General features: G+C 52.8%; 1 protein-coding gene across 1 annotated transcript in view; it reads left to right on the top strand.

Moving 5' to 3' along the window:
• The window catches only part of CFAP46 (cilia and flagella associated protein 46), a 140,898-nt gene that overhangs the window by 49,296 nt on the left and 68,607 nt on the right, over positions 1–22,995 (top strand). Inside the window, exons 23-25 of the mRNA XM_064371842.1 lie at positions 14,671–14,802; positions 15,920–16,082; positions 22,001–22,085. Of these exons, the coding sequence (XP_064227912.1) occupies positions 14,671–14,802; positions 15,920–16,082; positions 22,001–22,085 (380 nt within the window). The remainder of the gene's footprint in view (positions 1–14,670; positions 14,803–15,919; positions 16,083–22,000; positions 22,086–22,995) is intronic.

Below are 22,995 nucleotides of genomic sequence, written 5' to 3' on the forward strand. Positions count from 1 at the left end.
TTATTATCGTCCCTAATCTTTTCCCGATATTTGAAAATGAGGTTGTTTTCCATGCGCTGCTGTTGTAATTATTCCTGCAGTGAGGGCTGCTGTCCGTGCGTTGCTGTTGTAATTATTCCTGCAGTGAGGGCTGCTGTCCGTGCGTTGCTGTTGTAAATATTCCTGCAGTGAGGGCTGCTGTCCGTGCGCTGCTGTTGTAAATATTCCTGCAGTGAGGGCTGCTGTCCGTGCGCTGCTGTTGTAATTATTCCTGCAGTGAGGGCTGCTGTCCGTGCGTTGCTGTTGTAATTATTCCTGCAGTGAGGGCTGCTGTCCGTGCGTTGCTGTTGTAATTATTCCTGCAGTGAGGGCTGCTGTCCGTGCGTTGCTGTTGTAAATATTCCTGCAGTGAGGGCTGCTGTCCGTGCGCTGCTGTTGTAAATATTCCTGCAGTGAGGGCTGCTGTCCGTGCGCTGCTGTTGTAAATATTCCTGCAGTGAGGGCTGCTGTCCGTGCGCTGCTGTTGTAAATATTCCTGCAGTGAGGGCTGCTGTCCGTGCATTGCTGTTGTAATTATTCCTGCAGTGAGGGCTGCTGTCCGTGCGTTGCTGTTGTAAATATTCCTGCAGTGAGGGCTGCTGTCCGTGCGTTGCTGTTGTAAATATTCCTGCAGTGAGGGCTGCTGTCCGTGCGCTGCTGTTGTAAATATTCCTGCAGTGAGGGCTGCTGTCCGTGCGCTGCTGTTGTAAATATTCCTGCAGTGAGGGCTGCTGTCCGTGTGCTGCTGTTGTAAATATTCCTGCAGTGAGGGCTGCTGTCCGTGCGCTGCTGTTGTAAATATTCCTGCAGTGAGGGCTGCTGTCCGTGCGCTGCTGTTGTAAATATTCCTGCAGTGAGGGCTGCTGTCCATGCGCTGCTGTTGTAAATATTCCTGCAGTGAGGGCTGCTGTCCGTGTGCTGCTGTTGTAAATATTCCTGCAGTGAGGGCTGCTGTCCGTGCGCTGCTGTTGTAAATATTCCTGCAGTGAGGGCTGCTGTCCGTGCGTTGCTGTTGTAATTATTCCTGCAGTGAGGGCTGCTGTCCGTGCGTTGCTGTTGTAAATATTCCTGCAGTGAGGGCTGCTGTCCGTGCGTTGCTGTTGTAAATATTCCTGCAGTGAGGGCTGCTGTCCGTGCGCTGCTGTTGTAAATATTCCTGCAGTGAGGGCTGCTGTCCGTGCGCTGCTGTTGTAAATATTCCTGCAGTGAAGGCTGCTGTCCGTGCGTTGCTGTTGTAATTATTCCTGCAGTGAAGGCTGCTGTCCGTGCGTTGCTGTTGTAATTATTCCTGCAGTGAAGGCTGCTGTCCGTGCGTTGCTGTTGTAATTATTCCTGCAGTGAGGGCTGCTGTCCGTGCGCTGCTGTTGTAAATATTCCTGCAGTGAGGGCTGCTGTCCGTGTGTTGCTGTTGTAAATATTCCTGCAGTGAGGGCTGCTGTCCGTGCGCTGCTGTTGTAAATATTCCTGCAGTGAGGGCTGCTGTCCGTGCCTTGCTGTTGTAAATATTCCTGCAGTGAGGGCTGCTGTCCGTGCGTTGCTGTTGTAATTATTCCTGCAGTGAAGGCTGCTGTCCGTGCGCTGCTGTTGTAATTATTCCTGCAGTGAAGGCTGCTGTCCGTGCGTTGCTGTTGTAAATATTCCTGCAGTGAGGGCTGCTGTCCGTACGTTGCTGTTGTAATTATTCCTGCAGTGAGGGCTGCTGTCCGTGCGCTGCTGTTGTAATTATTCCTGCAGTGAAGGCTGCTGTCCGTGCGCTGCTGTTGTAATTATTCCTGCAGTGAAGGCTGCTGTCCGTGCGTTGCTGTTGTAAATATTCCTGCAGTGAGGGCTGCTGTCCATGCGTTGCTACTGTAAATATTCCTGCAGTGAGGGCTGCTGTCCGTACGTTGCTGTTGTAATTATTCCTGCAGTGAAGGCTGCTGTCCGTGCGCTGCTGTTGTAATTATTCCTGCAGTGAAGGCTGCTGTCCGTGCGCTGCTGTTGTAATTATTCCTGCAGTGAAGGCTGCTGTCCGTGCGTTGCTGTTGTAATTATTCCTGCAGTGAAGGCTGCTGTCCGTGCGCTGCTGTTGTAATTATTCCTGCAGTGAAGGCTGCTGTCCGTGCGCTGCTGTTGTAATTATTCCTGCAGTGAAGGCTGCTGTCCGTGCGTTGCTGTTGTAAATATTCCTGCAGTGAGGGCTGCTGTCCGTACGTTGCTGTTGTAATTATTCCTGCAGTGAAGGCTGCTGTCCGTGCGTTGCTGTTGTAATTATTCCTGCAGTGAAGGCTGCTGTCCGTGCGCTGCTGTTGTAATTATTCCTGCAGTGAAGGCTGCTGTCCGTACGTTGCTGTTGTAATTATTCCTGCAGTGAGGGCTGCTGTCCGTGCGCTGCTGTTGTAATTATTCCTGCAGTGAAGGCTGCTGTCCGTGCGCTGCTGTTGTAATTATTCCTGCAGTGAAGGCTGCTGTCCGTGCGCTGCTGTTGTAATTATTCCTGCAGTGAAGGCTGCTGTCCGTGCGCTGCTGTTGTAATTATTCCTGCAGTGAAGGCTGCTGTCCGTGCGCTGCTGTTGTAATTATTCCTGCAGTGAAGGCTGCTGTCCGTGCGCTGCTGTTGTAATTATTCCTGCAGTGAGGGCTGCTGTCCGTACGTTGCTGTTGTAATTATTCCTGCAGTGAGGGCTGCTGTCCGTGCGCTGCTGTTGTAATTATTCCTGCAGTGAAGGCTGCTGTCCGTGCGCTGCTGTTGTAATTATTCCTGCAGTGAAGGCTGCTGTCCGTGCGTTGCTGTTGTAAATATTCCTGCAGTGAGGGCTGCTGTCCGTGCGTTGCTGTTGTAATTATTCCTGCAGTGAGGGCTGCTGTCCGTGCGCTGCTGTTGTAATTATTCCTGCAGTGAAGGCTGCTGTCCGTGCGCTGCTGTTGTAATTATTCCTGCAGTGAAGGCTGCTGTCCGTGCGCTGCTGTTGTAATTATTCCTGCAGTGAAGGCTGCTGTCCGTGCGCTGCTGTTGTAATTATTCCTGCAGTGAGGGCTGCTGTCCGTACGTTGCTGTTGTAATTATTCCTGCAGTGAGGGCTGCTGTCCGTGCGCTGCTGTTGTAATTATTCCTGCAGTGAAGGCTGCTGTCCGTGCGCTGCTGTTGTAATTATTCCTGCAGTGAAGGCTGCTGTCCGTGCGTTGCTGTTGTAAATATTCCTGCAGTGAGGGCTGCTGTCCGTGCGTTGCTGTTGTAATTATTCCTGCAGTGAGGGCTGCTGTCCGTACGTTGCTGTTGTAATTATTCCTGCAGTGAAGGCTGCTGTCCGTGCGCTGCTGTTGTAATTATTCCTGCAGTGAAGGCTGCTGTCCGTGCGCTGCTGTTGTAATTATTCCTGCAGTGAAGGTTGCTGTCCGTGCGTTGCTGTTGTAATTATTCCTGCAGTGAGGGCTGCTGTCCGTGCGCTGCTGTTGTAATTATTCCTGCAGTGAGGGCTGCTGTCCGTGCGCTGCTGTTGTAATTATTCCTGCAGTGAAGGCTGCTGTCCGTGCGCTGCTGTTGTAATTATTCCTGCAGTGAAGGCTGCTGTCCGTGCGTTGCTGTTGTAAATATTCCTGCAGTGAGGGCTGCTGTCCGTGCGCTGCTGTTGTAATTATTCCTGCAGTGAAGGCTGCTGTCCGTGCGTTGCTGTTGTAAATATTCCTGCAGTGAGGGCTGCTGTCCGTGTGCTGCTGTTGTAATTATTCCTGCAGTGAGGGCTGCTGTCCGTGCGCTGCTGTTGTAATTATTCCTGCAGTGAAGGCTGCTGTCCGTGCGCTGCTGTTGTAATTATTCCTGCAGTGAAGGCTGCTGTCCGTGCGTTGCTGTTGTAAATATTCCTGCAGTGAGGGCTGCTGTCCGTGCGCTGCTGTTGTAATTATTCCTGCAGTGAGGGCTGCTGTCCGTGCGCTGCTGTTGTAATTATTCCTGCAGTGAAGGCTGCTGTCCGTGCGCTGCTGTTGTAATTATTCCTGCAGTGAGGGCTGCTGTCCGTGCGTTGCTGTTGTAAATATTCCTGCAGTGAGGGCTGCTGTCCGTGCGCTGCTGTTGTAATTATTCCTGCAGTGAAGGCTGCTGTCCGTGCGTTGCTGTTGTAAATATTCCTGCAGTGAGGGCTGCTGTCCGTGCGCTGCTGTTGTAATTATTCCTGCAGTGAGGGCTGCTGTCCGTGCGCTGCTGTTGTAATTATTCCTGCAGTGAAGGCTGCTGTCCGTGCGCTGCTGTTGTAATTATTCCTGCAGTGAAGGCTGCTGTCCGTGCGTTGCTGTTGTAAATATTCCTGCAGTGAGGGCTGCTGTCCGTGCGCTGCTGTTGTAATTATTCCTGCAGTGAAGGCTGCTGTCCGTGCGTTGCTGTTGTAAATATTCCTGCAGTGAGGGCTGCTGTCCGTGCGCTGCTGTTGTAATTATTCCTGCAGTGAGGGCTGCTGTCCGTGCGCTGCTGTTGTAATTATTCCTGCAGTGAAGGCTGCTGTCCGTGCGCTGCTGTTGTAATTATTCCTGCAGTGAAGGCTGCTGTCCGTGCGTTGCTGTTGTAAATATTCCTGCAGTGAGGGCTGCTGTCCGTGCGCTGCTGTTGTAATTATTCCTGCAGTGAGGGCTGCTGTCCGTGCGCTGCTGTTGTAATTATTCCTGCAGTGAAGGCTGCTGTCCGTGCGCTGCTGTTGTAATTATTCCTGCAGTGAAGGCTGCTGTCCGTGCGTTGCTGTTGTAAATATTCCTGCAGTGAGGGCTGCTGTCCGTGCGCTGCTGTTGTAATTATTCCTGCAGTGAAGGCTGCTGTCCGTGCGTTGCTGTTGTAAATATTCCTGCAGTGAGGGCTGCTGTCCGTACGTTGCTGTTGTAATTATTCCTGCAGTGAGGGCTGCTGTCCGTGCGCTGCTGTTGTAATTATTCCTGCAGTGAGGGCTGCTGTCCGTGCGCTGCTGTTGTAATTATTCCTGCAGTGAAGGCTGCTGTCCGTGCGTTGCTGTTGTAAATATTCCTGCAGTGAGGGCTGCTGTCCGTGCGCTGCTGTTGTAATTATTCCTGCAGTGAGGGCTGCTGTCCGTGCGCTGCTGTTGTAATTATTCCTGCAGTGAAGGCTGCTGTCCGTGCGCTGCTGTTGTAATTATTCCTGCAGTGAAGGCTGCTGTCCGTGCGCTGCTGTTGTAATTATTCCTGCAGTGAAGGCTGCTGTCCGTGCGCTGCTGTTGTAATTATTCCTGCAGTGAGGGCTGCTGTCCGTACGTTGCTGTTGTAATTATTCCTGCAGTGAGGGCTGCTGTCCGTGCGCTGCTGTTGTAATTATTCCTGCAGTGAAGGCTGCTGTCCGTGCGCTGCTGTTGTAATTATTCCTGCAGTGAAGGCTGCTGTCCGTGCGTTGCTGTTGTAAATATTCCTGCAGTGAGGGCTGCTGTCCGTGCGTTGCTGTTGTAATTATTCCTGCAGTGAGGGCTGCTGTCCGTACGTTGCTGTTGTAATTATTCCTGCAGTGAAGGCTGCTGTCCGTGCGCTGCTGTTGTAATTATTCCTGCAGTGAAGGCTGCTGTCCGTGCGCTGCTGTTGTAATTATTCCTGCAGTGAAGGCTGCTGTCCGTGCGTTGCTGTTGTAATTATTCCTGCAGTGAAGGCTGCTGTCCGTGCGCTGCTGTTGTAATTATTCCTGCAGTGAAGGCTGCTGTCCGTGCGCTGCTGTTGTAATTATTCCTGCAGTGAAGGCTGCTGTCCGTGCGTTGCTGTTGTAAATATTCCTGCAGTGAGGGCTGCTGTCCGTACGTTGCTGTTGTAATTATTCCTGCAGTGAAGGCTGCTGTCCGTGCGTTGCTGTTGTAATTATTCCTGCAGTGAAGGCTGCTGTCCGTGCGCTGCTGTTGTAATTATTCCTGCAGTGAAGGCTGCTGTCCGTACGTTGCTGTTGTAATTATTCCTGCAGTGAAGGCTGCTGTCCGTGCGCTGCTGTTGTAATTATTCCTGCAGTGAAGGCTGCTGTCCGTGCGCTGCTGTTGTAATTATTCCTGCAGTGAAGGCTGCTGTCCGTGCGTTGCTGTTGTAAATATTCCTGCAGTGAGGGCTGCTGTCCGTACGTTGCTGTTGTAATTATTCCTGCAGTGAAGGCTGCTGTCCGTGCGTTGCTGTTGTAATTATTCCTGCAGTGAAGGCTGCTGTCCGTGCGCTGCTGTTGTAATTATTCCTGCAGTAAAGGCTGTTTTCCTTAAGGTTCTTTTTGGCTAATTTCCTGGGTCTCATTATCCTGGAAGATGAAATCGTTGACCCAAAGGCTGTAAAGATGTTCCCTGTTGCCAAATGGCCAGTGTGGGCAGCGCCTGCCAGAGGCAAGGAGCACCCCATGCCCCTGCCCCATCTTCCCACAGCCCTGCCCACGGGGATGGCTCCAAGGCCTGTGTCGGCCACACCTGTCGGGAGAAGTGGGGCTAACATAGGAACATGCCAAGACGTGTTTCATGGCAGCAACTTCCACGTGTCCAGGGTCTCCTGGGTGCTCAGGGGCACAAGCAGGCCCATGCTCAGGACCAACGCATCACACGCCAGGTCCCGTTCAGTCTTCTCAGTGCCCACGATGGGGCGCCACAGGCCAGGCCCTGTTCAGTCTTAGTGCCCACGATGGGGTGCCACAGGCCAGGCCCCGTTCAGTCTTCTCAGTGCCCATGATGGGGCGCCACACGCCAGGCCCCGTTCACTCTTCTCAGTTGGTAGGCACTGCTATTCCGAGGCTCCAGAGCAGGAAACAGGCAGGCAGAGGCCAAGTTGTTCCTCAGGCCACCCAGCTGGGGTGAGTGGCAGAGCTGGGACTGGACCCAGGCGATTGCCTGTTAGCGCCGCCTTCGTAGGGGTGAGGTTGCGAGTGGTTGGGAGGCTGTGAGCCGTGCTGAGAGCCGTGCACCTGGGACCCTGCCCTGCTGGCCTGGCACCTCTGCGCTTGGTGCCCCACGCTCACCAGGGAGGCTGGAGCCCAGTCCCACCATTTTCCCGACACTGAGGGGCTTTTCACTGTGACTCTTTCCTCCGAAACAGTGTGGACAGGATTCGTTCTCTTTGGCATCCCTCTGTCAGAGGCTAGAGGTTGTGTTTTCCCGCAGTCTGTAATAAAATCCGTTTGCTTCTGTAAGGAAAACTCACCTGCTCTGATGTCCCTGCCTGGCAACCCCTGACCCTAGAGCTCTACGCCAGCATCTTAACCACACCCTCGGGAGGAGCTGAGGCTCCTCAGGCCTTGGAGAAGTCCCTTCCGCTTTCAAGAGAAGACCAAATCACAGAAATGGAAAATGACTCCGGATGAAACAGATCATGTAAGGATCCGAAGAGAACATTTCAGACAAAAACAACACCATGAAGAGACTTGGGGGGATACGGCATTTACGGACTGAAAGCAGAGGCACAGTTGGGGGCCAGAAACCCTTGAAAATTACAGAGGTAATTCCTGGAGTTGAAAGAAAACTAAATGAAGGGTTAGAAGATACAGAGAACAGATGAAAAATGAGAGATGAAAATGTGAGAGAAGAGCCGCATATAGGATGAGTACAGGAGGTCGAACGTGACCCACAGCCTGAGCGCCCCTTACCCAAGACGCTTGAGGCCAGAGTGTGTGGATTTCAGATTCGGGGGGTTTGGAATGTTCCAGAGGGTTTGGAATATTCTGTGGGATTTGGAATATTCTGGAGGGTTTGGAATATTCACATTTTGCTCCCAGCTCAGCATCCCTACTTCAAAATCTGAAATGCTCCAATGAGCGTCATGTCAGTGCTCAAAAAATGTCATGTTTTGGAGCATTTGGGGTTTTGGATTTTCAGAGGCAAGATGCTCTGCCTGTATTGGATTCCAGCCAGAACAAAGGCAGTGGAGGAGGGAACTGAAGGAAGCGGGACCAGAGCAGAGTTTCCCGAGTGAAGGACAAGGATGCTGGCTCCTGGTTGGCCCCTAGACCCACCCCAGAATGGCCAGCAAGAATTCGGAGAGCTCCCATCCGTCACAGGACATCATGGGATACATCAGATCTCCGCTGGCAAAGAGAAGACCCTGAGAGATTGGAAAGGAAGCCGCCTGCAGAGGAGCAGGAAATGGAGCTGCCCGACCTTCTCAGCAGCCACCACTCTGAGCAGAAAGAAAATAGACGTTCCAAGTGGAGGTAATTGTCAGCCTCTAATTCGAGCTCACCCAGACTGTCAGTCACATGTCAGGTCAAAATAAAGCCATTTTTAGACAAAAGGGGCCCAGCGAATGTACTTCCCATACACCATTTTTAGAAAGTTTCTTGAGGTTAAGAAAAGGAAGTAAACCGCTCCCCCCTCCCCAAAAAAAAGAGAGAGAGAGAAAGAAAGAGATGTGGGATGCTAGAAATAACAGATTCAACCCAGAGAAGTAGTCAAGAGCTGTCCCTAGGTGGACGCTGTGCAGAGAGAGCCCCTGGCCTGCACTGCGCAGCTCAGGAGGACCCTGGGAGGGTGGGGAAACTGACTCTCTAATATGACGGGTGAGGAACTGTCCAGCGGGCAGAACAGTTAGAGACTCCAGGAAACCAAGTCATTTACAGCCGGAATCTCCAGGGAGAAACATGGTGTTCATTGATATTCCGCTTTCAGGATTAACTTGTTGACAAAGAAGCCCTTTGACAAAAGGAAAGGATGGATTTTGGCAACACAAAAGTGAGAGAAAGCACAGGTGACGTGTTAGTGGGGCAGGAAGCATGAGCCGAGGAGTGTGGGTGCCGCGGCCCTCACCCGGGAAGGGGAATCACCAGGGCCACGTGGGCACCGGAAGATGAGAGGCTGGCGTGACACCATAGGTGCTGAGGTGACAGGTGGGGATGGAGTGTCCTGCGGTCACTGGCCACACAAGTCCTTTGGAAGGGGCTGCAGGGGTCTGAGCTGAACCTCGTTCATCCCCGTGAGCAGCCTGTAGGTTTTGTTTAAAATGGGTGCACAGGGAAGCCAAAGTGGAAGCCTGGCATTTAGAAGGGCGCAGAGACGTGGGGCAGACAGAGAGCACACTTGGAATCTGCTCCTTTTCAGGAGCAGGGCTGCAAGCAGGCAGGGGTGGTCTTGTCTTACCCACAGGCAGGCACCACTTGGTCATTCAAAAATTACTTCTGGCGAGTGTGGTGACTCCCACCTGTAATCCCAGCACTTTGGGAGGCTGAGGCAGGAGGATCGCTCGAAGCCAGGAGTTTGAGACCAGCCTGGGCAACATGGCGAAACCCCATCTCTACAACAAAAATACAAAAATTAGCCAGGTGTGGTGGCGTGCGCCTGTGGCCCCAGCCACTTGGGGGACTGAGGTGGGAGGATTGCTTGAGCCCAGGAGGTTGAGGCTGCAGCAAACCATGATCGCGCCACACTAAGGAGGGTATGGGAGCAGGGCGCCCCGGCCGTGCCACTGCTGTGGAAATGGACTTAAAAATCCACTCTTCTGTGAAATGAACTAAAACTGTACATTTTTACATATGGTAACGAAAGGGAAAGGTCATATGAGACGGGAAAAATGATTTCCACGCTAGGACTTTTGGAAAATCCTTTGTGGACCATCGCTGTCCTCTAGTGGCCCTTGCTGTCACTGCGCTCAGGAGACAGGCCCTGGGAGTGCTGCTCAGTAGGAGATGATGGGTCCCCTTGCTGGTCACTGTCAGAGCCACGGGCCCTTCCTCAATCCAGCAGGGTCCGTGCACACATCCAGCAGATGACAGCCTTTGTAAGACATCCTTTAGAGAGTTTGCACACATTCAGTTCTTCATTCTAATTTCTTTCCTTTTTGAAAATCACGTGGAAACTCTAGCGTGGAATGTGTCACAGAGTAGCTTTTACGACAGCATTTTACACTAATAGCAAAGTGACTTTCAGTTCTCGGTGAAAGTAGAACACTTAGTCCTGAGTTCATATTCCCAACCGTGAACGTGCAGTACCAAGTCCGTCTCACGTTTGTGCTGTTAATGTACAGGAATATGTATTAATGAGAAGTTTCACGTAGATTCTTAAAACAGACACAAAGTGGGTGAAGACAGTAGTCTGAGAGTGTCATTTGGACCTTACAACTTTGCTCAACATCTTTATTTAATGTAATCACCAATATTGATTTTATATATATTTCTATGTTATATATTTATTGTGTATAATGTTTAATGTTATTAATAATATACATTTAAAAGTCCCCTAGTTCTGGCCTTGAAAGTGTAATGGGTATCACACTCTTGTGCTGTGAAAACGAAAAGCCACAAGACTTGAAAATATACGTGAGGCAGTGGTTTTAGCCATTGAGCAACAGGCGGTACGAGGCAGCGACTCCTGCAAGAAGGGAATACCGGAAGCGGGCTCCGCGCTCTGCCTGAGGGGGCTTCTCACGCTGCAGGCCTGGGGAGCGCGTCCCAGATGGAAGAGTCGAGGGGAGAAATAGGGGTCAGGGCTTGGGTCTGCAGCAGCTGAGGTGTCTAGGATGTGACGCGGGAAGGTGAGATAGGGCCTCGTTCTGTGGAGCCACCTGTAAGTCTGTGGCCTGCCCGGTGGTAAACTCTGTGTGCACGGACTAGATTCTAGGCCTGGCAGAAAACAGGAATGAAGGGTTCTGTAAGCTGTCAAGAGGCCAGAGGCAATACTGTGCCGAGAGAAGTTGGAGTTCTGACCAACTCACGTGGGGGAGACCTCACTGGACTCCCAGGCACTCGGAAGGGCATGCCTTAGGAATGGGGCGAGTGCAGACTTGCCCCAGCAAACCCTAAGCCACCTCTCAGAACAAAACCCAACACTCTTTAGAGGAAGTCAACACAAGCACACTTTGAACAGTATATCCCTCACAGTGTCTGGCATGAAGTAAGAAATTACCAGATGTGTGCAAAAGCAAGAGAACAGGGCTCAGACCCAGGACTAAGAAGAGCAGAATAGAAGAAACAGCGGACAGACCCCGCTGTGATACGTGTTAAACTGGCAGGCAAGGGGCTGAAAACAGCTGCTGTCAGTACAGTCATGGATTTTCAATGGACATAACTAGCGTACAGACGGAAATTTAAATAAAGAATGGAACCTTAATAAAATAACTGAGTGGAATTCCTAGAAATGAAAAATAAAGGGTCTGAAATGGAAGCGCCATGGGCAGAGCTTAACATCAGGCTGGACACTGAAGAAGAATGATCAGTAACTTTGAATCCAGGCCAGCAGATGATGAAAATCAGGGAGAAAAACTGAGAAACTAAATGAACAGAGCTTTCACTCTGTGACCTGTGGGGCCATAGCAGGGGGTCTGCCCTGAGTGTAACTGGAGTCTCAGGAGGACAGAGGCAGGAGTGGGAGGCCAAAATGCACACATCTGAAAATACAATGGCTGAAACTTTTGCAAGTTGAATTAAAGATATCAGCCTGGAGATCCAAGGCTGTCAAGGAACCCCAAATGGGATAAACACAAAGAAAACCACACCTGGCCCCACTGTAGGGAATTGTAGTCACATTGCTGAAGACCAAAGACCAGGAAAAAGTCCTGGAAAGAATTTGGAGCGGGGATGGATGTGCTGCATATGGAAAAACCAGGACGAGAATTGCTGCTGGCTTCGCGTCATAATGCAAACCAGAATACAAGCATGATGGTTTTTAAGTGTTAAAAAAGAAAACCTGTCAATCTAGAATTCTGTATTCACCAGCAACAGTCCTCACGAATGAAGACAGAATCAAGACATTTTAGGATTAACGAAAGCTCAGAGGATTCATTCCCAGCGGCTCCTTAGAGAGGAGGTGCTGGAGGAGATGAAAACACCAAACATGGTAAGTTTGGGGGTAAACATAAAGACTTTTTTCCCTTTCAGTTCTGAAGTTCTTCAAGAAGCATTTCACTTCTTGAAGCAAAAATAACATCCTATTGTGGGATTTTTCATAAATGTGGAGGCAAGATACAGGGCAGTGGAAGCTCACAGGACAGGCTGAGAGCGAATTCGAGGGCTCTCGCGCCGCACGTGACCTGGAATGGAACTCACACGCGTAGAGCTGTGTTTGGTGAGGGATGCGTGCCACAATCCCTAGAGCAAGGGCCATGGAATAAAGCAAAAAGACGTAGCAAAGATCTAATAGAGGATATAAATTGGGATACTAGAAAATACTCAGTTCATTCAAAAAAAAAGACAGGAAAGGAACAAAGAACATGGAAGTCAAAAGGAAAGCAAGGAGCAAATGGTGGGTTTGACCCAGCCACGTCAGTCATTCCATTAAATGTAAGTGAACCAACATGGCAGTTAAAATGCAGAGTTTATCCCGCAGACTGTAGGAGTGACACCCAGTGATGAACTGGATACAGGACACCTGTAGAGTTTATCCCGCAGACTGTAGGCACGACACCCGGTGATGAACTGTGTACAGGAGACCTGTAGAGTTTATCCCGCAGACTGTAGGAGAGACACCCGGTGATGAACTGTGTATAGGAGACCTGCAGAGTTTATCCCTCAGACTGTAGGAGTGACACCCGGTGATGAACTGTGTACAGGAGACCTGCAGAGTTTATCCCGCAGACTGTAGGAGTGACACCCGGTGATGAACTGTGTACAGGAGACCTGTAGAGTTTATCCCTCAGACTGTAGGAGTGACACCCGGTGATGAACTGTGTACAGGAGACCTGCAGAGTTTATCCCGCAGACTGTAGGAGTGACACCCGGTGATGAACTGTGTACAGGAGACCTGCAGAGTTTATCCCGCAGACTGTAGGAGTGACACCCGGTGATGAACTGTGTACAGGAGACCTGCAGAGTTTATCCCACAGACTGTAGGAGTGACACCCGGTGATGAACTGTGTATAGGAGACCTGCAGAGTTTATCCCTCAGACTGTAGGAGAGACACCCGGTGATGAACTGTGTACAGGAGACCTGCAGAGTTTATCCCGCAGACTGTAGGAGTGACACCCGGTGATGAACTGTGTATAGGAGACCTGTAGAGTTTATCCCGCAGACTGTAGGCACGACACCCGGTGATGAACTGTGTACAGGAGACCTGTAGAGTTTATCCCGCAGACTGTAGGAGAGACACCCGGTGATGAACTGTGTATAGGAGACCTGCAGAGTTTATCCCTCAGACTGTAGGAGTGACACCCGGTGATGAACTGTGTACAGGAGACCTGCAGAGTTTATCCCGCAGACTGTAGGAGTGACACCCGGTGATCAACTGTGTACAGGAGACCTGCAGAGTTTATCCCTCAGACTGTAGGAGTGACACCCGGTGATGAACTGTATACAGGAGACCTGCAGAGTTTATCCCTCAGACTGTAGGAGAGACCCGGTGATGAACTGTGTACAGGAGACCCTCTTCAAACGTGGAGACACAGGTTAAAGTTAAAGAATGGGAGAGAGGCACGGTGCAAGCAGCAGCCACGAGAAAGCTGGCGTGGCAATGTTAAACAGCCCAGGCACGCTATCCCAGTTGACATTCCTGTAATAAAGGGTTAAATCTTCAAGAAGACATGATGCTAAATGTGTGTTCACCTAATAGCAGAGCTTGAAAATACAGGAAGCAAAATACGGATACATCTTCCATTCCTCTCTCAGCAGCTGACAGGACACTAGGGCTGTAGTTGGAAGGACCAGTCCTCACTCACCGGCATTTACGGAACACCCAGCAACTGCATAACACGGATCAAAAGTCAGCACCCAGGAAAGCGAACTCTCCTCCCTGGCCTGCTGGGTTGCCACGCCTGCCTTAGAAGGTCCTCAGCTTCAGACCACTGGCTTGCATAGGCCAAGGGGCAGCGTCGTCCTCCTTTGACTCCTTCGGGACAGAGGGGCAGACATGGCCGTATGCTCCTGCAAGCAGGTCCCCGGCTCTGGGACCCTGGCCCGTGAAGGGAGTCTACCTGTGAACCAGCATCTTTTTTACAGAATCAACCCGGTGCCTCCTCTGAGCTGAACCTGGCGGGCGTGCCCCCTGCCCATGGGCGGGAACCCTGCCTTAGTGTGTGTGATGCTGCAGTGCCAGCTGTGGCAGCCCTGCAGCAGCCACCATCCAGGGACGGGGAGCCGCGGAGCTGATGCTGCTGTGACACCTAGGGGTGTGCGTCCGGCAGAGCTCTGGGTGCAGAGTGGACCTTCTGAGGCCAGACTTCCATGAGCGCCTGGGCAGCAGAGCCTGTAGAGGGGAGGGGCCCCAAAAGAGGGGCCTGTTCTGTGGATCTGTTCTGCCATGCCCCACAAAAAGTTTAAAAAAGTCATTAAAAAAAAAACAGTCAGTGATTCTGCCACGTGGTTCTGGGGACTGACTGGACACAGCCAGTTAGTTTTGGGTTGTGGTCTCTCATGAGGTAACTGTGAGAGTCAGCTGTGGCCACAGTCTTGAGGGTCCACTGGCTAGATGTCCCCATGGCCACCCTTGCCACGTGGCCCCAGCTCCGTGGTTCTGAGAGCATCCCCAGGCAGCTCTCTGGCGCCCCTAGGCGGCTCTCTCCGGCGCTCAGGCCACACGTGGGTGCTCCAGGCCTTAGAAAGCCAGGGGCCACTTGCCCTGTGTCCCCGAAGTCTGGCGAGTCCCTGAGGCTGGCTCGGTTTCAGGGAGGGCAGAGCCCTGTGCACATTGCTCTGGGCCGGGAGATGCCCCATCTTAGATACCACCTGTGCAGGCCACAGGTCAACAACAGTGACCCAGGGAGGGAGGGGGGCCCAGGGTGGGCCACAGTGTCCTCCTCACTGGCCCTGTGTCCTGCAGCGTGGAGTCCCGGCTGGTGGCGGAGATGCTGTGCACGGCCGCGGGTGTCCAGGGCAGGAGCATCATGGAGAACCTGAAGGGCCAGAAGCAGCTGCGGCTGGTGGCAGCCAAGGCCTTCATGGAGAGTGCTAGGTGTGTGGCTGTGAGGCAGCTGGGGTGGCGCTGTGGGGGTGGTGCTGTGGGGGTGGTGCTGTGGGGCCTCTGACCCTCCACCGTCCTGCGGGACCCTGTGCTCACCAAGGTTGTGGCTGTCCTGTGGGCCCACGGGAGGGCTCCCACCAGCGGGGGCAAGGTGGACAGCATGGCCAGAGGGGGGCGCAGTCTTCAGGGAGGTGTGGTGGCCCCCTCTTGCCCGTGTACCCACCTGGGCTCCTACAGCCTGACCTTGGCGGGGGTCTGACCCTGCGCTGCCCAGAAAGGCCCACTGCAGAGGATGCAGCAGGGATGCCTGAGCGAACCACAGGCCTGGGAGGGAGCAAGCGTGTGGACGTGCCCCCGTCCCTCCCGGTCCAGCAGCTCCAGGTGGGCCCAGGCGGAGCAAGCGTGTGGACGGGCCCCCGTCCCTCCCGGTCCAGCAGCTCCAGGTGGGCCCAGGCGGAGCAAGCGTGTGGACGGGCCCCCGTCCCTCCCGGTCCAGCAGCTCCAGGTGGGCCCAGGCGGAGCAAGCGTGTGGACGGGCCCCCGTCCCTCCCGGTCCAGCAGCTCCAGGTGGGCCCAGGCGGAGCAAGCGTGTGGACGGGCCCCCGTCCCTCCCGGTCCAGCAGCTCCAGGTGGGCCCAGGCGGAGCAAGCGTGTGGACGGGCCCCCGTCCCTCCCGGTCCAGCAGCTCCAGGTGGGCCCAGGCGGAGCAAGCGTGTGGACGGGCCCCCGTCCCTCCCGGTCCAGCAGCTCCAGGTGGGCCCAGGCGGAGCAAGCGTGTGGACGGGCCCCCGTCCCTCCCGGTCCAGCAGCTCCAGGTGGGCCCAGGCGGAGCAAGCGTGTGGACGGGCCCCCGTCCCTCCCGGTCCAGCAGCTCCAGGTGGGCCCAGGCGGAGCAAGCGTGTGGACGGGCCCCCGTCCCTCCCAGTCCAGCAGCTCCAGGTGGGCCCAGGCGGAGCAAGCGTGTGGACGGGCCCCCGTCCCTCCCGGTCCAGCAGCTCCAGGTGGGCCCAGGCGGAGCAAGCGTGTGGACGGGCCCCCGTCCCTCCCGGTCCAGCAGCTCCAGGTGGGCCCAGGCGGAGCTGCTGCGTCACGACTTGCCCTCTTTCAGGTTCGGAGGCATCGCGGGCAGCAGCGCCCTGGTGATGCTGGCCGCGCGGCACTTCTGGAATGCCTGGCTCCCGTTCCTGTCCTCGGCCGTCTACAGGAAGAAGGCCCAGGGTGCCCTGCAGAGGCTCATCCGCATCATCAACAGGACAGAGGCCGAAAAGCAGGTGCATCACGCCTGGAGTGGGCCCCTGGCTTCCCCTGAGGCCTCTAGCGGGTCTTCTGGAAAGGACTGGAGAGACTCCCGCAGACAGACAGCCCCCCCGGGTTTCCCACAGGGTGCACCAGCGCCAGCCAAGGAGGGGAGGGGGTGAAGAGGGGTCCTCAGCTCAGCACCGCGGGGGGCCCTGCTGGGCTCAGTGCTCAGCTCTGGCCTCCCCCAGCAACACACATGCACCGAGGGGCTCTCAGCCCTGGAGACGCACAGCAGGGGATGGGGAGCGAGGCCCACGCCGTCGCTGCTGGAGGGGCTTGGATTCTAGGCAGAGGGGACAGGCCCCACCTGCGGTGAGAGAGGGTGCCCTGAGGAACGGCGAGCGGAGGGCAGGGCAGGGCGGGGGCTGGGCCACCAAGTGCCTCTGGTGGCTTGAGGCAGAGTGGGGTGGTGGGGAGCAGAACCCCCGAGGCCTAGGGGATGGGGCAACCCAGGGAGGATGGTTGTCAGGAGAGGAGCCCCGTGAACTCAGGAGTGCATCTCCTTCTAGGGCTGTTGAGGGAGACTGGGCGTGGGTCCTGGAGTGGGTCCCACCAAGACCAGGAACCTGGCCAGCTCCTCCCTGGGCACAGGCCAGCAGGACAAGCCTCAGCTTTGTGGACTGGGCTTCCTGAGCAGGCTCTGGAGTTGGTGATGGCTTCGTGCTCCTGGGCTCACAGGTCTGTGGGTGCAGCTCCCTGCTGGGGGACGGGAGGCAGCTCCCTCCTCCTGGGAAGAGACTGAGACTCGAGGGTTGGGGTGTCTTCAGACCAGGGCTGAGCCAGACCAGCCCACTCTGAGCTCTCTTCTGCCGACCTCAGCTCTAACCAGGAATCAGGAATCAGCCACAGAGAGCCCACGAAGAGGGCCCATTCTACGAGAAGCACAGCCCCATAACCCAAAGCTCCAGTGGGAGAAGGAGGACAGGGGAGTGTCCTCAGACAGCAGGCACAGCCGGCAGGCAAGGCCACAGAAGCCACTGCGCGGGACCCTCAGATGCACACCCCACGCAGCTTCTCGGCCTGACTTAGAAAAGGCCATGTTGGGCCTCTGGGCTAGCCAGCCCACCCCAGCCTCTCTCCCCATGCTGGCCTCCTCCAGGGGAGTGCCTCCTCATCTAGTGTGGTCTTGGCAAAGGGACCCTCCTGGGCTGGCTCCCCCAGAAAGCCCAGGTCTGAGCTCTATGGAGAGCGGCCTCTGGAGCCAGACTGGAGAGTACAGAAGCCAGCCAAGGCTGCTCCGCCTGGCCCGCCGCCCTGCCAGCCTGCCATCCCACCTGTGGGCAAGATGTAGCTTCCTGGCCCCTGGGCTTGGCCTCCCTCTGGTGCTGCCCAGCACATTTTCTGGCTGCCCAGGAAGACCAGAGTAGATTTTTACTGCTTGTGACCAAGAGTCCTGGCAGACTCAGAAATGTGGCTCCTGAGGGCCCTGTGAAAGGAGGACCTGCGGATCGTGAGGGCTGGGACGGACGGGGGTTCGTGGTCAGAGGGCCTCAGGACAGAGCCTGCGTGTTAATCCCTTAGCAGGCATCTGATTTGCAAGTATTTCCTCCCATTCTCTGGGTTAACTTTTCACTCATTTGATCATGGCATTTGATGCATAAATGCTCCTAATTTTTAAGAGGTCCAATTTGTCTGTTTTTTCTTTTGATGCCTCGTCTTTGGTGTCATATCCCTGGTCATGGCCACATCCAACACCTGAGGATGTTCTCTATTATTTTCTTCTAAGAATTTTGTAGCTTTAACTCTTGAGTTTAGCTCTTTGATCTGTTTTGAGTTAATTCTTGCGTATGGTATTAGGTAAAGGTCCTGCATCGTTCTTTTGCTTGGGGATATCCAGTTTTTCCAGCACCACTTGACGAGGCTGTGGTTTCTCTAGTGAATGTTCTTGGCACCCTTGTTGAAAATAATTTGACCAGAAACGCAAGGCTTCCCTTCGGGGCTCTCTAGTCTCTTCCACTGGCCTATATGGGTGTCATTTTGCTGCATGAGTTACTGTAGCTTGTAATGTGTCCAAGTTGAAAAGTGTGGGTCCTCCAATTTTTTTTTTCAAGATTGTTTTGGCTCTTTGGGGCCCCTAGCAATTCCATATGAATTTGAGGATAAGGTTTTTAATTCTGTATGAATTTGAGGATCATTTTGTAGACTTTTTTTTTTTTTTTTTTTTTTTTTTTGAGATGGAGTTTCACTCTTGTTACCCAGGCTGGAGTGCAATGGCACGATCTCGGCTCACCGCAACCTCCGCCTCCTGGGGTCAGGCAATTCTCCTGCCTCAGCCTCCCGAGTAGTTGGGATTACAGGCATGCACCACCGTGCCCAGCTAATTTTTGTATTTTTAGTAGAGACGGGGTTTCACCATGTTGACCAGGATGGTCTCGATCTCTTGACCTCGTGATCCACCCGCCTCGGCCTCCCAAAGTGCTGGGATTACAGGCGTGAGCCACCGCGCCCGGCCGACTTTTTTTTTTTTTTAAAGATTGTTGGAACCCATAGGGATTGTGTTGAATACTGCTTTGGGTAGTATTGACATTTTAACACTGTTAAGGCTTCCTATCCATGAACATGGGTTAGCTTTTCATTAACTTAGATCTTTAATTTCTTTCAGCAACATTTTATAGCTTTTAGCATATAAGTCTTTCACCTTTTTGGTTAGATTTATTTCTAAGTACTTAATTTTTTTAAGGTGTTGTGATGAATGGGAATGCTTTGTGTCTTAGCTTGGGTTGCCATGACAAAATACCGTAGACTGGATGGCTTAAATAACAGAAATTTATTTCTCACAGTCTGGACCTGGAAGTCTGAGATCAGGGTGCCAGCGTGCCTGGGTTCTGGTGGAGAGTGTCTTCCTGGCCATCGACGCCCGGCCGCCTTCTCACTGTGGCTTCCTTCATGTGGCACACGTGGCATACAGGAGGAGAGAGCAGGGTCTCTGGTGTCTCTTCTTAAAGTGTGCTGATTTCATCATGGGGACCCACTCTCATGACCTTATCTAACCCCAATTACCTCCCAAAGGCCATGTCTCCGGAGACCACCACAGTGGGAGGTACAGTCTCAGGAGATGAATTTTGGGGGCACACAGTTCAGTCTGTAGCACCTTCTATCTAATTTCCTTTTGGGATTTTTCATTCCTGGTGAATAAAAACACAGCTTACTGTTGTGCCCTGAGACTTTTCTGAATTCATTAGTTAGCTCTAATAGCTTTCTTGTAGATTTGTAAGGATTTTCTATGTATAGGATCATGTCATCTCTGAATAGAGATAGTTTTACCATTTCTTCTCCAATTTAGATACTTTTATTTCTTGTTTTTGTCTGATAGCTCTGGTTCGAGCCCCCGGTGCAGTGTGGAGGGGCAGCAGGGAGGCGATGACTTTGTCCTGTTCCTGCTCTTAGTCAGAGAGCTTCCGCCTCACCATTGCATGTGACGTGAGCTGTGGGCTTTTCATAAGGACCCTTTATTGTGTTGAGGAATTCTCTATTTCTAGTTTTCTGAGGGTTTTTATCATGAAATAGCATTGGGTTTTGTCAGATGCCTTTTCTCCATCAGTTGAGCTGGTCACGTGGTTTTCTCCTCTGTTATGTTAACGCTGGGTCCTGATCTGCGCACAGTGACCCACCCTTGCCTTTCTCACAGACCCCACTTAGTCATTATGAGTAATCTTTAATACGCTGTTGGATTTCATTTGCTAATCTTTGGGGGAGGATGTTTGCGTCTGTATTCATAAGGGATATTGGTCTATAATTTTCTTTTCTTGTGATGTCTTTATCTGGATTTGGTATCAGAGTAATGCTGGCCTCATAGAGTGCACCTGGGAGTGTTTCTTTGTCTTTAAATTTTTGAAGAGTTTGTATGGATTGCTGCTAATTCTTCTTTAAATGTTTGATAGAATTCACTGGTGAAGCCATCTAGTCCAGGACTTTTCTTTATTAAGAGGCTTTTGATTGCTAATTTAATCCATTATGAGTCTGTTGAGATTTTCCGTGGCTTCCCGAGTCAGTTTGGGTGTGTTTGGAAGGGTTTGTTCATTTATTTCTAGATTGTCTAATTTGTTGGTGTGCAAAGGTTCGTAGGATTCTTACGATCCATTTTGTCTCCCTGGCGTCGGCAGCAACGTCTCCACTTGCATTGCTTACTTTAGTTACTTGAACGGTCTTTATTTCTTTTGTTAGTTGCTAAAGCCTTGACAGTTACTTTTAAACAGTAGATTTTCTATATCGTTTCCCTGTTCTCTGTTCTGTCTGCGCCCTAATCTTCAGTGTGTCCTTCCTTCCGCTGGTGTTCTCAGTTCCTTACGATGCAAAGCTGGACTGTTGAGATCCTTCTTCAGTGCAGCGCGTACAGCTGTGAGCTCCTGAGTGCGGCTCTCACGGCCTCCCCCAGGGTTCTTCTAATGTGCTTTTCATCACATTGCTTTAGAGCCATAAAACCAACTTAGATGTTTCATATCACTGAAAAACCTCTCAGTTATGTTAGGGGAGTCGTCATGGACTTTTTGTGACTTAGTAGTTCAGAAATGTGGCTGCAATATCTGTAAGTAGATAGAGCCAAACTTAGCACAGAATGTACCCGAGTCACGCACCGCCAAAGTACGTTCCCAGCGGCAAATCCACACGGCGCTGCAGCAACCTGGATTCTTGCCTCCTCAGAAAAAAGACTTCAGCTGGGGAGCATAAGGCAGAAGGAGAGACTGAGGCAAGTCAGAGCAGGGGTGAGAGTTTATTAAAGAGCTCTGGAGCAGAAAAGGAAGGAAGGAAAGGACTCTCGGAAGAGGGCCGAGTGGGAGATTTGAGCGATCACGTGTGGGGTTCAACCTTTGACTTGGGGTTTCATACTGTGGCGGGACTTTTGCTTAATGCAGCTAAAGACGGGGTCTTGTCACACTGCCACAAAAGATGAGGCTCGCAGACAACGTGAAGAGTAAGGCAGGGTTTTAGTGACGTGAGAGCGCGTGTCCTGCCTGTGCACTTCCCAGCTCACCGATGGAATCCCAGCTTCTCCCAGGAAGAGGAGGGGCCAGGCTCCTCCCCGAGAGCTTCGGCGGCTCCTCCCAGTGCGCAGGCCCTCGGAGGTTCTCTGGGGACCGCTTCCCACCTGGCTGCCGCAGGACACGGGCAGACTTCCAGGGTCTCCTCGATGCTTCCCTTGGATGTACAGTGGCTGCCCACGCGCGGGAGGGGACGCGTGCCCGGTGTGTTTCCTGGAGTTGTGCACGTGCTCCTCGAGGCGTTCCCTTTCCAGTCGAGTGTCCCTAGAGGAAGGCCATAGATCAGTGAAACTGCCGTTTGCCTCTCGGTGTGAGAGCTTGAGCCCACTCGCCCGGCTCCTGAGATCTTACGGGAAGCTGCTCATCACCTGTTTCAGGTTTTTTCTGTCTCTTGGGAGACGGCCTTTCCCTGGTGCTGGCTGAGACCAACTGTCATTTTAGAGAGACAGACTGATGTTCCTGGTGGGGGGGCCCTCCTGCCCTGCTCATGTTCGACTAGCTACCTACTGTAGCAAAATGAAAAGCAAAATGATGTCAGCCTAAAAGGAAGAAGCTGAGGCAAAATTAGAATGAGGAGAGAGTTTACCTGGGCCAGGCGGCCCTGCACGTGCTCCAGTTAGAGGCAGTTACCAGTGGGTTTTAAAGGAAAGAAGAGGCAGTTCCTGGGTTGTCTGCCACGAATTTACGTTAAAATTACATGAGCTGTTAATTGGCTGTACGTCGTTCGCTTTAGAATGTGGGCTCCGGCGGCCGGTGCAGCAGTGTCAGGTTGATTGACAGCCATTTGTGGCGACAGCAGGCAGTTCACGGAGAGGAACACGTAGCTCCGAGCGGGGAGTTTCTTACCTCCTGGTGAGAGACCATCTTGCGGCTTTCAGGCATTCACTGGTTGTCTACCCGTTTTGCTTTAGGAGGAAGAGAAGACGCTGCTTCTGCACCAGTGGCCCACAGCCGACTTCCAGGGCGGCGGGACGGCCGACGGGTATTTTCTTCCAGGTTTGTAGCCGGAAAGACGGACCCACGGGCTCCAGGTACAAGGAAGGGGAAGGACTTGAGCACAATTTTAAATGTGGTGCTTTTAAATTCCTGTGCCCTGACGTAAAGCGCCCCCACAATAACTCCAGACAGCATCTGTTCAGCGTTTGATGCATGATGGGCCCTCAGTGCTCTTCAGGAATGAGCTCATGAAATTCCCTCTCGACATACAAAGAGGCAGAGCCGGGGTCTTCTGACTGTCCACCCAAAAAGTCAAACTGTAAACGGTCTGCCGGGATCGATGCGAGCCAATGCGAGGAGCAGGACCCGTGACGCAGCCCAGGCGGTCCTGAGATCGTGTGCCTGGGGTCGTTGGTTTACAGCTTCACTTTATACATTTTCAGGGGCCAGAAGTTCCAGGCAGAGGCATCAGTACGTGTACGGGGCACATTGGTTTGGTCCAGCAAAGTAGAACACCTCGGTGGCAAGGGGTTTCCAGGTCACTGGTAGATTTAAAGATTTTCTGATTGACCATTTGTTGAAAGAGTTATTATCTGAACACCTGGAATCAATGGAAAGGAATGTCTGGGTTCAGATAGGAGCTGTGGGGACCAAGGTTTTTATCTTGCAGATGAAGCCTCTGAGCTCTTCTCAGACATAAAGATAACCATACTCGGTTAGTTCTCCTCTGGATCAGGGAAAAGCCCTGCAGAGGGAAGAGAGGATTCTCAATAGGATGTGAATTTTCCCCACAAGAGACAGCTGTGTGGGGCCGCGTCCGAATATGCCAAAGAAAGATATCTGGGTATAAAATACCTGGATCCCTTTCAGGGCCTGCGTCCGTCACGCGGGGCTGTGCTGTCCATCACCCGGGGCCGTGCCGTCCGTCATGCGGGGCCGTGCTAGAATCAGGCTAACGCTTGGTGTCTTC

Source organism: Aotus nancymaae, unplaced genomic scaffold (genome assembly GCF_030222135.1).
Source record: "Aotus nancymaae isolate 86718 unplaced genomic scaffold, 86718_ANA_hifiasm-v0.15.2.pri h1tg000193l, whole genome shotgun sequence".
Taxonomy (NCBI): domain Eukaryota; kingdom Metazoa; phylum Chordata; class Mammalia; order Primates; family Aotidae; genus Aotus; species Aotus nancymaae.